The following is a 14,262-nucleotide window of genomic DNA, read 5'->3' as shown; positions in this document are numbered from 1 at the left end:
ATAAGTAAACAAAATTTATACTTGTCATGACATTTTAAATTCATTGCTGCACTAATTAAATAATTGAATCTATAAAACCAGGCTTATTATTTTGTCTTGAGAAGTAATTGTAAGTCACTTCAAAAGACTCAACATTAATATTTATTTTGATGTCATCATTAGTAGTTATGATTATCTAAAATAAATGTCCATGATCGTATTAAAAGAAAGAAAAAAAATGAACAATGAATATGAAAAACTGAAAAAACAATATTAAGTTCCAGATCCCTTCCAATTATATCTGACTTGCTGATTACATCAAATTATTCAATGAATTTAAAAGTGCTTCTGGTTCCTGTCTTTACCTCCAGATATTTCTGTCTTAAAAACTGTATTCTTCATTATCCAAGTTTGTTTGACACGTAATACATAGGGAAACTATTCTTCTTAAATTTATTAATGCTTTTCCCTTTGCTCATTTTTAGGACTATTAAATGTAATTCAGATTAATACATCCCCTTTCACACGTGAGCGTGTTTGCGCACTTATTTGTGTTTATATTGGAAAGCATTATAACCTCAGATACTTGGATATTATAGTGCAGGGGTGGGTTTCTCGCCCCGTTCCAACCGGTTCGGTTGGAACGTGGCCAGCGGCGTCCTCGTGCACGCGCACGGTGCACGCATGCGTACTAGCGTCTGCGCAATGCTCCAGCTGCTCCTGGAGGATCATGCAGGCGCTGTATGCATCCTGCGCATGCATGGAAGCACAGAACTCGTCAAAACCAGATAAGGACCGCGGGCTGGCGGGCGAGCCCTTCGCCGTTCCCGGAAGTTACTTACTTCCGGGTTCACTGACCAACCGGTTCGCAGGGACCGCCGCGAACTGGTTGAAACCCACCCCTGTTATAGTGGCAGGCAGGACCCGATCTGCAAAAGCGGAGTATTAAATCTGTGCACTCCAAGGCCTTAATTCTTCACTTCCTAAACATAGTTGCATGGTTATATAAGAACTTTCTTTGCAGTAGTAACCTACAAGGAGTCGGAAATCTGTTTGAACTGTTTGTCCCTGAGGTTCCCCCCCACCCCCTTACATCTATTCTACAAGTGTTCCACTTTTCTCTAGTTTTTGGCAGACTGCTCAGAACACTACTTCCTCCTTTTCAACCTGGTGAAGTCCAATTGTTCTTTGCTTACACTACATCAGCCTTTTCCCAGAATTTAGCCTGGAAACTTGAATCCACCAGGGAATCCCCAATGTGTTTAGATTATAAAACAGCTTCCTAAAAGCGTCTTGATTGGGCAGCATCCTTAGATAATGCTGTCATACTTGCTTTTCAACAAACAGCCCCTTCCCCACAATGTTTGCAAGCAGAGTGTTCTACAAACATGGATGTGTGCGTAATAACTCTTCCTCACGTCTTTTGATTGATTCTGAATTCATCATTCTTGAAATGAGTAGGCTGAGCCTTCTTGCTTTATTTAAAAAAAAAGGGGGGGGTGTGTTAGGAAGAAGACTGAAGCTGAAGTAGGGTGGCCTGCTAGGGTCCCCGTGAGACACAACTAAAATAGCTTTTACTTTTGAAATTCTTATATGGACCATAATCAAAATTAAATGCAGAATCACTATGTATTTTAGGTTTAGGTTTAGGTTTTGTTTTATTTATATGCCGCCCTATTCCCAGCGGGACTCAGGGCGGCTCACAAACCCAAGTGGGGAAGGGAAACACAAGAACTACAAATACAAGCATTTAAAATAACCAACAGACACACAATCGAGAGGGGAAGGGAACTCATCAACCCCAGGCCTGCCGACACAGCCAGGTTTTGACGGCTTTTCGGAAGGCCTGGAGAGAGGTGAGGGTCCGAATCTCTGCAGGGAGTTCGTTCCAAAGGGCCGGCGCTGCCACAGAGAAGGCCCTCCCCCGGGTAGTAGCCAGGTGGCATTGGCTGGTAGACGGAACCCGGAGGAGGCCAACCCTGTGTGATCTAATGGGTCTTTGGGAGGTAATTGGCAGCAGGCGGTCTCTCAAGTACCCAGGTCCAATACCACGAAGGGCTTTTCAGCAATTATATGTGGCGTCTGCAATTTAAAGCCAAGGGAAAGATTTGGATTTCAAATACTTAAGCTCATCCCTGCTATTTGCCATTGCCTTATGCATTTTAGCTCCCAATTTTAAAATGTAATGTCGGCTTTGGTCATTTGAAGAAAAATGGTCAAGTTGGAACGTCTGTCTTTTAAGTTCAACATTCCTTGGGGAGTATCAGAAGGTTAAATGCGCTGTCGTTTTGTTTTGGAAAGCCACAACAAATTGCTACACATGCGTAGTTCCTTTTCTGTTTTTATTAAGGTATATGCAAGTCAATCGGAGTAAGCAACTTTCTAATTGAACACTTGGAGCAGCTGAGGGAGGACTGTCGGATAACTCCACATGTAAATCAGGTGAGTATCTTATACGTAGTGCTTATACAGCTTTCACCACCAAATTAATGACTTAATGAAATAGAGATTCACAACAACATTCACACTCCATTAGAAAGAGACAATAAAAAGCTAAAATGGAAACAAAAAGGCCAAAACATCTCTTCGCCAGCAAACAAACTCCAGATAAGCAGAGTTTAATACCAGACGAACAAACAGTAAACAGTACCCCAACCAGAGGTGGGTTCCTACCAGTTCGCACCAATTCGGTAGAACCGGTTCGTCAAATCTACCGAACTGGTTAGAAGAGGTTCCACCAGTGGACCCGGAAAGCAGGCCACACCTACAGAAGAGGTTCCAAAAAATTTTGAAACCCACCACTGACACATAAACACACCCACACACACAGAGACTCACACAGAGAGAGAAAGAGAAAGAAAGGAAGAAAGAAAGAAATTAAAAAAAGAAAGAAAAAGTGAGAGATGAAAGAAAAAAAGGAAAAAGGGACAGAGACACAAAAGGAAGGAAAGAGAGAGAGAGAGAGAGAGAGAGAGAAAGAAAGAAAGAAAGAAAGAAAGAAAGAAAGAAAGAAAACACATGGCCAGCAAGCCACTCCCACCAGGTCACATGGCCGGCAAGCCACTCCCACAAAGGAGGCCACACCTACAGAGTAGGTTCGAAAAAAATTTGAAACCCACCACTGACCCCAACCAACATCCTACTAACTCAATCAAACCGTAAACAGTAGCCTAATCAGGAAACTATCAAGAAGAAAACAACACTGACAGGGGAAGACATTTTTATATACACAGAGAGCAAATCCCATTCCCTTATAGCACTGATGATGTTATCTAGTTGGGTAATGAAATGTCTGCAAGTAATAAAACTCAAGAGAGCACAAAGTACACCTCTGTTCAACCCTGAACTATAAATATTTTCTTCCCCTGGTTCATTAATGACTGTGAAATGAGGATGCAGAACAGAATCCTCTCTCCTCCTATTTGGATTGATGACTAAACCAGTGTTTCTCAACCTTGTCAACTTGAAGATGTCCGGACTTCAACTCCCAGAATTCCCCAGCCAGCGAATGCTGGCTGGGGAATTCTGGGAGTTGAAGTCCGGACATCTTCAAGTTGACAAGGTTGAGAAACACTGGACTAAACTACCATGAAGCTCACTTTCAGAAATGTGATTCCCAAGTTCAGTAAAGTGATTTCTCTTTTGTGTTTTATTAGATTATCTTGCCAGGGGCTCTATAAAGTCTATATTTCAGGTTAGCTTTAACTAATAAGAATGAAGCCTTTTAGCATATTTTTTATGCATCGTTCCTTTTATTTACATTTGTATGCTTTGGATATTTGAAAACATTCTTTTTTCTTCTTTGCTTCTTTCTCTCTACTGGTTAATGTGATTTGATTTGATTTATTGGATGAGCCTAAATGGAAAATTATTGCAAAATCTTTCTCATTTCGTTAGTTAGTCATAAGACCAAAAAAAACCCACATTCATAATAATCTGATACTCAAGAACTTCCATGAAAAATGATAACAGTAAGAAAATGGGAGAAAATAGCTTAATCTCCTTTTTTTTTTAATAATTCAAATAATGTTATAAACTACTACAGTGTGCAAACAGTTTGATTTTTCCTTAGAGGTAAGATCTTCCAATAGGCAGATAATGTTTGGATTGACCTTTTCTTTCCCACTGATTTTCCGTCCCATAAATCTCCAGTGATCACTCTCTAGTGTTTAGGGATTCTATGAAATGGAAAGATACACCCAGATTTGTTGGTTTGGTTTATTGAATTTATATGCCGCCCTTCTCCCAAGGACTCAGGGCGGCGTACAACATTAAAAAATATTACAATATTACATGTTACAAAAGTTAAAAAGAATTACATAGAATATCCCAAACAAACCCAATTCGGATTAACAATAACATTTTTTAAAAAATTCGAATTAAAATTAACAATGATCAATAATTTATTTTGTTTTGTTCAGGCCAGGATGGCTTGCTGGAAAAGCCAACTTTTTAGGGTGCATCGGAAGGACCGAAGGTCGGGGATTATGCGAAGCTCCGGGGGCAGCTCATTCCAGAGGGAAGGCGCTCCCACAGAGAAGGCTCTCCCCCTGGGGGTCGCTAGCCGACACTGTCTGGCCGACGGCACCCTGAGGAGGCCAACTCTGTGGGATCGCATTGGACGGTGGGAGGCTACCGGTGGCAATAGGTGGTCTCGCAGGTATCCTGGGCCTAAGATGTTCTGCCTTCCTCAAAACACTCCAGTGAAACTACTGGAAATGGTGGTCTCTGTTGTAGTCTCTTTGGGTGGAAGAAGATGAGCAAATGAATGTTTCTGTATGGTGTCTTTGCCACTGTAAGCATGCGGTGGGGAAGGCCACAGAGAGGTCAAGAAACTTCAAAGGTTGAAGAAATGGATGTGTCTGCTGCTTGAACTTTGATTCCCATCCAAGCAGTCATTTTTGATCCCAGTAGGTTTAGGCTGACCAAGCCTAGACCTCGAGTGCCTGCGTTTCTCAGAGCCGCTGTTGAGCATATGCCAGCCTATTGTTCCTGGCTATTGTTGCCTGAACAGACAACATGTCCTAAAGATGAGAAACAGGAAGCAGCCTTTCATCCTACTCAGGGTGGATGAAAAATTTCCATATTCCTCATGCTGATGTCACTTTTGCCAAACTGTAATACTCTTGCTGTTGCTGCTGCTGCTGCCTTCATCATAAAAAAATACATAGATATTTAGGGCATTGGAAGAACTTGATGGCAGTTTGGGATTGCTCTCTATGAACTGGGTTTGTCATCGAATTTCTACTGTCTTTTTTTGCATGTGTTAGGGAAATAGCTCTTTCTGTACAGGAATTGTTTTTTTTTTTTTTCAATCTTCTGTGTTAAAATTACAGAGAGAGGTAACACCAGGATAATTCACATGTTTGCAGGTTTTACCACAATTATTCCTTTGGGCACTTTATCAGTAAATTCGGTTCACCGACAAATGCGCGATAGACATATGCGCGCTGACAAAACCACGATGGAGAAATGAGCGCCGTCAAAATCGCTAATTGATTTTTGACACTAGCGCGACGACAAATACGCGATGACAAAACCGCGTCATCAACAAACTAACAGTAAATTTTTCGATTTTATTTAACCCTAAGCCTAACCCTAACAGTAATTTTATTTTATTTTATTGTGCTTGTCATCGCGCTTTTGTCGTCGCGATTTTATCGTTGCGAATTTGTCGGCGCGATTTTGACATCACGTTTTAATCGACGCTATTTTGTCAGCGCGCATATGTCTATCGCGCAATTGTTGGGTCACGAGTAAATTCATGTTCATCATGTATATATTCATATTTATCTTGACCATTTCTCAGGTCTTCTATCAACTGAGCCCATATTTTCCTTGGATCGCTTTTCAGGTTGAATATGATTTTAAGAATCAAGAAGCTTTTCAGTGAGCTCTTAAACTACTAAGAAATTATATGGAAAAACACAAATATAGCATGACTCGTCCAAAAAAGTCAAGCTGTATATTAAATTCGTTATAAAAAAATACTCACTTTTCCTTGGATATGATATTTCTTAAACATTTCTCCATTCCAATACGGCCCACAAAATTTGTCATATTTCTCTTACTACTTGACTACTATCTACACAAGATTAAACTCTGTGCTAAAAAAAGAAAAGTGCTTACAATTCATATTCACCTTCACTGAGGAGATTTCATCATAGATATACAGTATATTTTAAATCAATGTTTTCCAACTTTTTTTGTTATGTGAATCACTGCTTGATAACCATAAACTTTTGCGGAGTGTCACAAATCCAGGTTTTTGGCAATTGTATGTATTATCACCAAGTTCAATAAAAATTAATATATATTTTTTAAAAAAAAGAAGTTTCAGGTTTCATAACAACTGAGAATATCCTCCTCATGAGATTTCAGAATCTTCCAGAATTTGGCTATCTTTGAAATGTCAACTATTTTTAAATAAAATATTTTTATTTCCATTTCCATCCCATCAAACATCTGGTATATCTTTGCAAAATACCAGCATTTTATTTTTATTTTGTCCTAATACTAAACATGCCAAGAAGTCTCGTTTATTAAATATGTATGTATAATTAAGAAACTAGCCAGGAACTTGAACCTTAGTGAAATTTGAAGATCTTGAATAACTGAAGTATGTATATTGCAGTGAAAACTGAGAAGTCAAACACATTCTAGGAAAAATGGTTTCTGGCATTGTTTCCAATCTCTTTGCCAGAAGAGGCCATAGAAGGTGTCTGCATTTTCTATTGATAATAAAGAAATATCTTGCATTTATGAGTGTTACGTGTTTTTGCTTTCTCTTATATTGTATTTGCAAGACTACATACTTATTCCCTGTAGGCACAGAATAAGCTGTCTATTGTCTACCTGCTACCTGCCAATCACCTCCAATAGACCGATCAGATCCCACAGATTAGGCCTCCTCCGAATTCCATCCGCCGGCCAATGCCGACTGGCGACTACCCGGAGGAGAGCCTTCTCTGTGGCTGCTCCGACCCTCTGGAACGAACTCCCCGTGGAGATTCGAACCCTCACCACCCTCCAGGCCTTCCGCAAAGCCCTTAAAACCTGACTATTCCGGCAGGCCTGGGGCTAAAGAGCTTCTGCCCCCCTTCTCGAATGGTATGGTTGTTGTGTGTTTTTAAATTGTATATTGTTGTTTGTCTTTTTATCCCCTGTTTGTACTTCCTTTCCCTGACTGAGTTGTGAGCCGCCCTGAGTCCCCTTTGGGGAAAAGGGCGGCATATAAATGAAATAAATCCTAATCCTAATCCTACATGACTGGGACTGGGACTTAAAAGGGGATAGCTGCCAACAGCATTCCATAGGTATATATCAAAAATATTTTTCCTCCATAACCATCAAACAGATCTGAATCATTTTCAAGCTGTCTTTCGCTTGCTGGCTTCATTAACCACACCAAATTTAATTAAAATTTTTGTAGCAATACCATGCTGATCGATAGAGACCTGACCCCTATATAATTTTTTTATTATCCCAGTGGTTGGAAAGAATAAAAAGGGGAAAAAGGATAAATACAAATTCCAATTAATAGCTATATATATTTAAATCTTAGCATTTAAAGGCTCCCTCAGCCATACAGAATGAAGATTCCGAAAATGCTTTCGTTTCCCTCAGCCTCAGTGGTGGGTTTCAAAAATCGTTCGAACCTACTCTGTGGGTGTGGCCTCCTTTGTGGGAGTGGCTTGCCGCCCATGTGACCGGATGGGAGTGGCTTGCCACCCATGTGACCGGATAGGAAGATGCCGACGACACTTGTCAGAACCACCTTAAATTACTTCACACACAGCACTGGCATGCATAAGAATATGATGCAAACTTGTTTTTTAAAAGGCATCTTTGGTTTGCCTTAAAACAACTTCAACACACACAATGTTCTGATTGCACCACAAACGCAGTAGTCATCCTTACCTTTCACAGAGGCACTGAGTTTTATAAATATGAGCATGATAGTGTAGAATAATCACATCCAAGGACCAGTGGTGGGTTTCAAAATGTTTTGGAACCTCTTCTGTAGGTGTGGCCTGCTTTCCGGGTCCACTGGCGGAACCTCTTTTAACCGGTTTGGTAGATTTGACGAACCAGTTCTACCGAATAGGTGCGAACTGGTAGGAACCCACCTCTGCTCAGCCGGCTATTACTTAAGCCGGCTATTACTTTATTCTATTATACTAGCCTCTAGGTATTTATTGTTTCACCTTTAATCCTTGGCTGAATAATGAAAAACAATGGAGGATTCTAATGGAAACATTGGTGAGCATCTTTGTATTGAGTGCACGTAGGACTATTTTTCACATTCCATGTAAGTCTAGAAAAATGGAACAATTGTAGAAAGTTAGAGAAAGCAGAATATCATGATCCCCCACCCCCCATTATGACCATTTTTTTTTTCTGGAGAGCAAGACTTGGGCTCCAGTCTGGGAACGTAAAAACATGAATCCTATGCTAAAAGAGGAGCCAATATAATTAATACAGTTATTGTCTAGGATTGTTGTCTGGAATGCCAATTTATCCAGGAAGGAATGACGTAGATTACTGTACAGAGTTTATGAACTAACAGTTTCTTTTATACATTATGAGGATGCTAGTAACCAGTGTCCTATTTTTTTTTTTCCTCCAGAATTTCATGTTTCCTCACAAGGGAATTTTCCTTGGAAGGAAAAAAAAAGTTAATAAAACGTTATCGTCATGATAGCGTTATGCCAAAAGTGTAGCAACGTTTAGTAGCTTGGCCTTTATATTGTAATAGGTTAAAAACTGCCAAGAACTTTGAAGTAAAGTTTCTTCTTCTTTTTTAAAAAAAAGGTAGAATATCATCCTTTCCAAAGGCCTCAAGCGCTAGTCGAGTATTGCCAAAGCAGGAATATTGTTTTTGAAGGCTACTGTCCACTAGCTAAAGGTGAAGCTCTTAACCATCCCAAAGTTGTCCAGCTGGCAAAGAAATATGGCAGAACTGCTGCACAAATCTGTATTCGCTGGAGCATCCAGGTAAGTCCTGAACTTTCATCTCCATTAAGCAACAATTCGTAAAACGTAACATAACGCATTTCCTGTTTAGCCACATAAAACTTCCCACGCTTATCTCTTAGTTTTCGATGTCCACTGAGTAACTGATTTCTGTAACTGAAAGTAGAGCAATATCTGAAACTGTTCAAAAATAATTTGGTCTCAGTTCTGTCGTGGTAAATAATTATCAGGAACAGGTCTGGAGTTTTTCAACTTCCGTTCTCCATTGAACTGAGTAATTATTGTAGTCTGGAAGGTAGCGTTATTTTAAGTGTGTTACTTTTGAGGCCGTCGTGAATCAGAACAGAGATGGTTGTAGTATGTTCTGACTGAAAGATGCATCTGTAGTAGTGTATACATTTTCAGGAAAAACATGGTATTTATATGTACATAGTTATCAATAGCATCTAGAAATAAATCTATTACATGAATTAATCTTAGGATAAAGTAACTGAGATTGGTGAAACTTCATTGGGGCTTCATTCCCGTGTATTTAAATAACCAAGAAATCATAAAGCCGAGGTGGCACAGTGGTTAGGGTGCAGTACTGCAGCCACTTCAGCTGACTGTGATCTGCAGTTCAGCGGTTCAAATCTCACCGGCTCAAGGTCGACTCAGCCTTCCATCCTTCCGAGGTGGGTGAAATGAGGACCCGGACTGTGGGGGCAAGTTGCTGACTCAATTTGCTAAAAAAAATTGTAAACCGCTTAGAGAGGGCTGAAAGCCCTATGAAGCAGTATATAAGTCTAATTAATAATAAATAAAATGTCTCAGGTGGAGATAGGACTTAAGAAAGCTGAGGAAGGATTATTAATCAACCATGAACATTTTGGCATACTACAGGACCAGAAGAATATATAGTTTTGAACACACTCACACTCATATGCATACTCTCTCACTCTTACTTTCTCATAAAGTTGAATTAATTGCAAATAAATAGGGTAATAACACTGTCTTAGCTAGATATGATCTGTCACAGTTAAAGATAAATCCACGACGTCCTGTATGCCTTATAATAGATACCTCAACAATCAAAGCACCAGTATTTCTTGAAGGTATATATCCATCTAAAATTTTTTACCAAATTTTGGTATCTCACACACACCAAAGTTACTATCTGTGTCTTTCTGTTTGTGTATAAATACTTATAACTTCATTCTTCCAAAGAATTATGAGGTAATAAGTTTGATTCTATTTGTTGAAGTAGCAGTTGGGTCCTCAAAAGACAAAACATTTCTATAAAATATGTGCTTGTATGTAAAAATGTAAACTGTCACAGAAAGACATGTTTTGTGGCTAAACATGCGTGTAACCCAGTGGTAGTCAACCTGGTCCCTACCGCCCACTAGTGGGCGTTCCAGCTTTCATGGTGGGCGGTAGGGGTTTGCTGTAACTCTGCTTTATAAATTTTACAAAGTAAAGTTACTTCCCTACTTTATAAATCACCGTTACTGTGCAACCAATGGGCGGTTAGAAAATTTAACTACTAACAGAGATACAAACGAGGGCGATAGGAATAAAAAGGTTGACTACCCCTGATGTAACCTATCATAAGGATATGATTTATTGACAAATTGCACTAAATTATTTCTCTTTTCTTTTTTTAAAAAAAACATTAGATCTTTGCTTCCATCAATAATGATTTTATTTTTTTCTTCTAGAATGGCATAGTCACCATTCCAAAATCTACAAAACCAGAGAGAGTACAAGAAAACTGTCAGGTAAGACCAAAACTGTCAGGTAAGATCACTTTCCGCCAAGTGTACTTAGCACCAAATATTTAACATGTAGCACTAATTGCTTTTCTTCTTAGCTTACACAATTTTGCATAACACTATTTCTGTAAAACTAAATTGAGCCAAATTAATCCAAATTAAATTATTTTAAGAGAAGGTGTGAAAGATCTAAAAATGTTTGGCACATTTAATTAGAATAAGTAGCTGCTTGGCCTGAACTATGAAAAGTGGCAGCATAATAGCAAGGCCTTAAAGAAGTGGATTAAAACTATGTGAGTTAGGCACCTCTGCAGAGAGAATTGAGTGTGCAGTGTTAAGGTTTGAACCTTAAAGAGGTCAAGTGACTTTTTTTTAATACTCCTGAACAATTAAACCCCAAATAAAAGAGATTTAAAACTGCTAGTGAGAAGCTTTTAAAAGAAAAAGTGCAAAAAGATTTACCATATTTTTGGGAGTATAAGACGCACCTTTTTTTCCTCTAAAAAGAGGCTGAAAATCTGGGTGCGTCTTATACACCGAATACAGCATTTTTTGCCTCCTGAAGCCCCCCGCCCCTTCACCAAAATGGATTTGCATAGCCTTATGGAAGCTTTCAGACAGCTCCAGGGGGCTGGGGAGGGTAGAAATGAGAAAAAAACTGGCCTTTTTTGCCCCCCAGCCCCAGCAGTACTCAATAAGCCTCCATAAGGCTATGCATGCAATTTTTTTGACAAAAAATGGCCCGTTTTTGCAAAAAACGAGCCTTTTTTTGCTCGTTTTTGGCCCCTCACCCCACCCTAAGAGCACTCTGCAAGACCCCCCCCCACAGGCTATTCATGCCTCTTTTTTTGGGGGGAACAGGTCCGTTTTCGCAAAAAACGGGCCGTTTTGGGGAGGTTTGCAGAGTGCAAAAACTCTTTTTTCCCTTTCAGAAAGCTGCTTAGTTAGAGTGGTTGATGAGAATTACATTGATCAAGTGCTGTACCAGTAGAAACAAAGTTTTAGGTGCTACAGGTTGTCAGCGATTTCCTTCTCCATCACATGGATAAATACACCTGGAAATATCTACCTACCTACCTAACTCTCTCTCTCTCTCCCTACCTACCTACTGTATTTCTCTCTCTCTCCCCCCCCTCTATCTACCTATATACCTACATACCTATCTCTCTCCCTCTCCCCCTAGCTATCTACTGTATTTCTCTCTATTTTTGTCTCTCTATCCCTCTATCTACCAACCTACCTATCTACATTCTCTACCTACCTACCTACCTACCTACCTACCTACCTACCTACCTACCTACCTACCGTATTTCTCTCTCTCTATTGCTCTCTCTCTATCCCTTTATCTCCCTACCTACCTAACTACTCTCTCCCCCCCTCCCTACCTACTGTATTTCTCTCTCTTTCTCTCCCTCTCTATCCCTCTATCTACCTACCTACTTTTTTTTTTTAAAAAAGCCTCTTCAAAACCTGGGTGCGTCTTATACTCCAAAAATACGGTAGTTCTCTCTGGCGGGGGGGGACGGGGACAGGAACACTTAGCTTGAATTGCTGAGAGAACAAACTGCAAAAGAAATTAAATGCTTACAAGTAACTTTAATCAACATTAACATGAATTGGTCTTGTCTAGCTATAACTTCATTTTAGTTTCAGAGCATAGAATACTTTAGTATAATTTTGGAAAGAAATGTAATAATTAAAGACATAAATATGCTATATTTCTAATACATAAAATTTTATGAAATGCTTTGGCTCTTGGCAAGGTTTGGTTCTTCACAAAGAAAACCTTATATCAATGGAAAAAAATCTCCTCCCAATATTATGGAATAGATTCAGGATATGCTCTGTGATCTGTTTTTGAGAACTCTTCTATTTTCTAAAAATGAAAAGATGAAGCAATCCATTTTACATTGTCATTCCAGATTTAATGGCAAGTTTAAGGGCTGAATTAATCCCATGTTGATACTAAATGGCTATTATATGGATTTTTAAAATTATTTTTCCTTTTGTGTTACTTTTAATTTATTATAATAACTGCGATATATGTAATATATTTTAAATTTTATAATTACTGAATTCATTTGTGGAGTTCTTCACATTTCACTATTTAAAAAAATAACTTAAAATATTAACCCAAATTTAGTCATTGTTGAAGTTAATGTCATTGTGAGTTTATGAAAAGTAATCTTTTACCAAGTATCTGTGAGAAGAATGGATAGAGTAATATATACTGAAAGGACTGCGGTAAAGATCTATCCATGAAGTGATAGTTAGAAATTTCTGGGAAGGATAATTTCTTTATTTGTGGACATCAAGGTATAATTGATGAAAAATAAGCGTCTATGATTTCCAGCAAAATTTGGATTAGAGATCTTGGAAGTCAAATACAGTTAGCTAGACAAGAAGCTAATGTTCAGAATAGTTAAGATAGCATTTTCAAAAAGTCTTTCATATATAAGACTAGCTAGGGAGTCAATGCATCAATGAATAGTGATGTCAGAAAAAAGAATTCATTTGGCCAAATGGTTAAAAAAAATAAAAGGCAATAAAATATCCACAGTGTTGTTTTTTTTAAAAATGAAGTGATGCTAGCAAAATTTCATCAAAAAGTATATTTGACGAAGTTCTCTGCAGTTACAAATTTAGATTATTATCTAATTCCAAAAACTTCAAATCCCGATAGACAGTTGGAGTATTCTTGCTAAAAGAAAATGTGGCTCCAATAAATCCAAAGATTAGATAAGGAGTCTGATGAAAAATTAAGAACTAATGAGAATACTACCATACATTAATTTGAAATCTATCAAAAAAAATCCATCTCCACCCATCCAAACTCCGTAATTCTGAGATGGAGCAAGAAATGTGGAAAACAGTCAAAAGTGAGATAAACATCAGTAACTTTAGCATCCACACACTTTCTGGAGAAACATATGTTGTTGGTTCTCAAAGAAGCACTTCTAAAAGGAGGCAATTCTGCTTTCACGTCTGTACTTTCATGTACCCATAAACATGTCCCAGGAATTCTCTAGAAGACAATACTGCACATGATATTTTGATTGATTGATTTGATTGATTTTATTATATTTATATGCCGCCCTTTTTACCCCGAAGGGGACTCAGGGTGGCTCACAATTCAAATCAGGGAAGGGGGGTACAGACAGAAAATAAAAGACAAAAACATAACAATACATAATTTAAAAACACACAACAGTCATACCATTCGAGACGGGTATGTTTTGAGAAGAAACGGGCAAATATAAGGGGTATAGTTCCATAACTTGAGCAGATTTCCCCACACATGAACAGCATCTCTATGTGTAATAAATGACTTCGCTTTTGAATAGTCACAAGACTGAACAATCTTTGTTCAGCTACACAGGAACGCTGGCCACAGTCCTATTACATTCAATAATTGTGTAAGTGGATGGCTGCCCAGAAGGTCTAAAAGCTTCATTGAACTTCTAAAGGAGAGAACATTCTTCTCAAATGAAGGGGTGTTAAAAACAAGTTAAAGGGAAAAATCGGAAGGATAAAGATTATTCAACATTATTTA

General features: G+C 38.6%; 1 protein-coding gene across 3 annotated transcripts in view; it reads left to right on the top strand.

Annotated features, from left to right (window-relative positions):
- Positions 1-14,262, top strand: part of LOC106544095 (putative oxidoreductase ZK1290.5) — a 90,685-nt gene that overhangs the window by 54,264 nt on the left and 22,159 nt on the right. For all 3 annotated transcript variants that reach the window (XM_087719227.1, XM_087719229.1, XM_087719228.1), the window contains exons 4-6: positions 2,330-2,421; positions 8,794-8,976; positions 10,656-10,715. In XM_087719227.1, the coding sequence (XP_087575353.1) occupies positions 2,330-2,421; positions 8,794-8,976; positions 10,656-10,715 (335 nt within the window). The remainder of the gene's footprint in view (positions 1-2,329; positions 2,422-8,793; positions 8,977-10,655; positions 10,716-14,262) is intronic.

This window comes from Thamnophis sirtalis, unplaced genomic scaffold, assembly GCF_051295495.1.
Source record: "Thamnophis sirtalis isolate CommonGarterSnake01/CBP01778 unplaced genomic scaffold, rThaSir2_p1.2 scaffold_7, whole genome shotgun sequence".
Taxonomy (NCBI): Eukaryota; Metazoa; Chordata; class Lepidosauria; order Squamata; family Natricidae; genus Thamnophis; species Thamnophis sirtalis.
The sequence above is the reverse complement of the archived record's forward strand: the minus strand, read 5'-3'. Positions and strand labels throughout refer to the sequence as shown.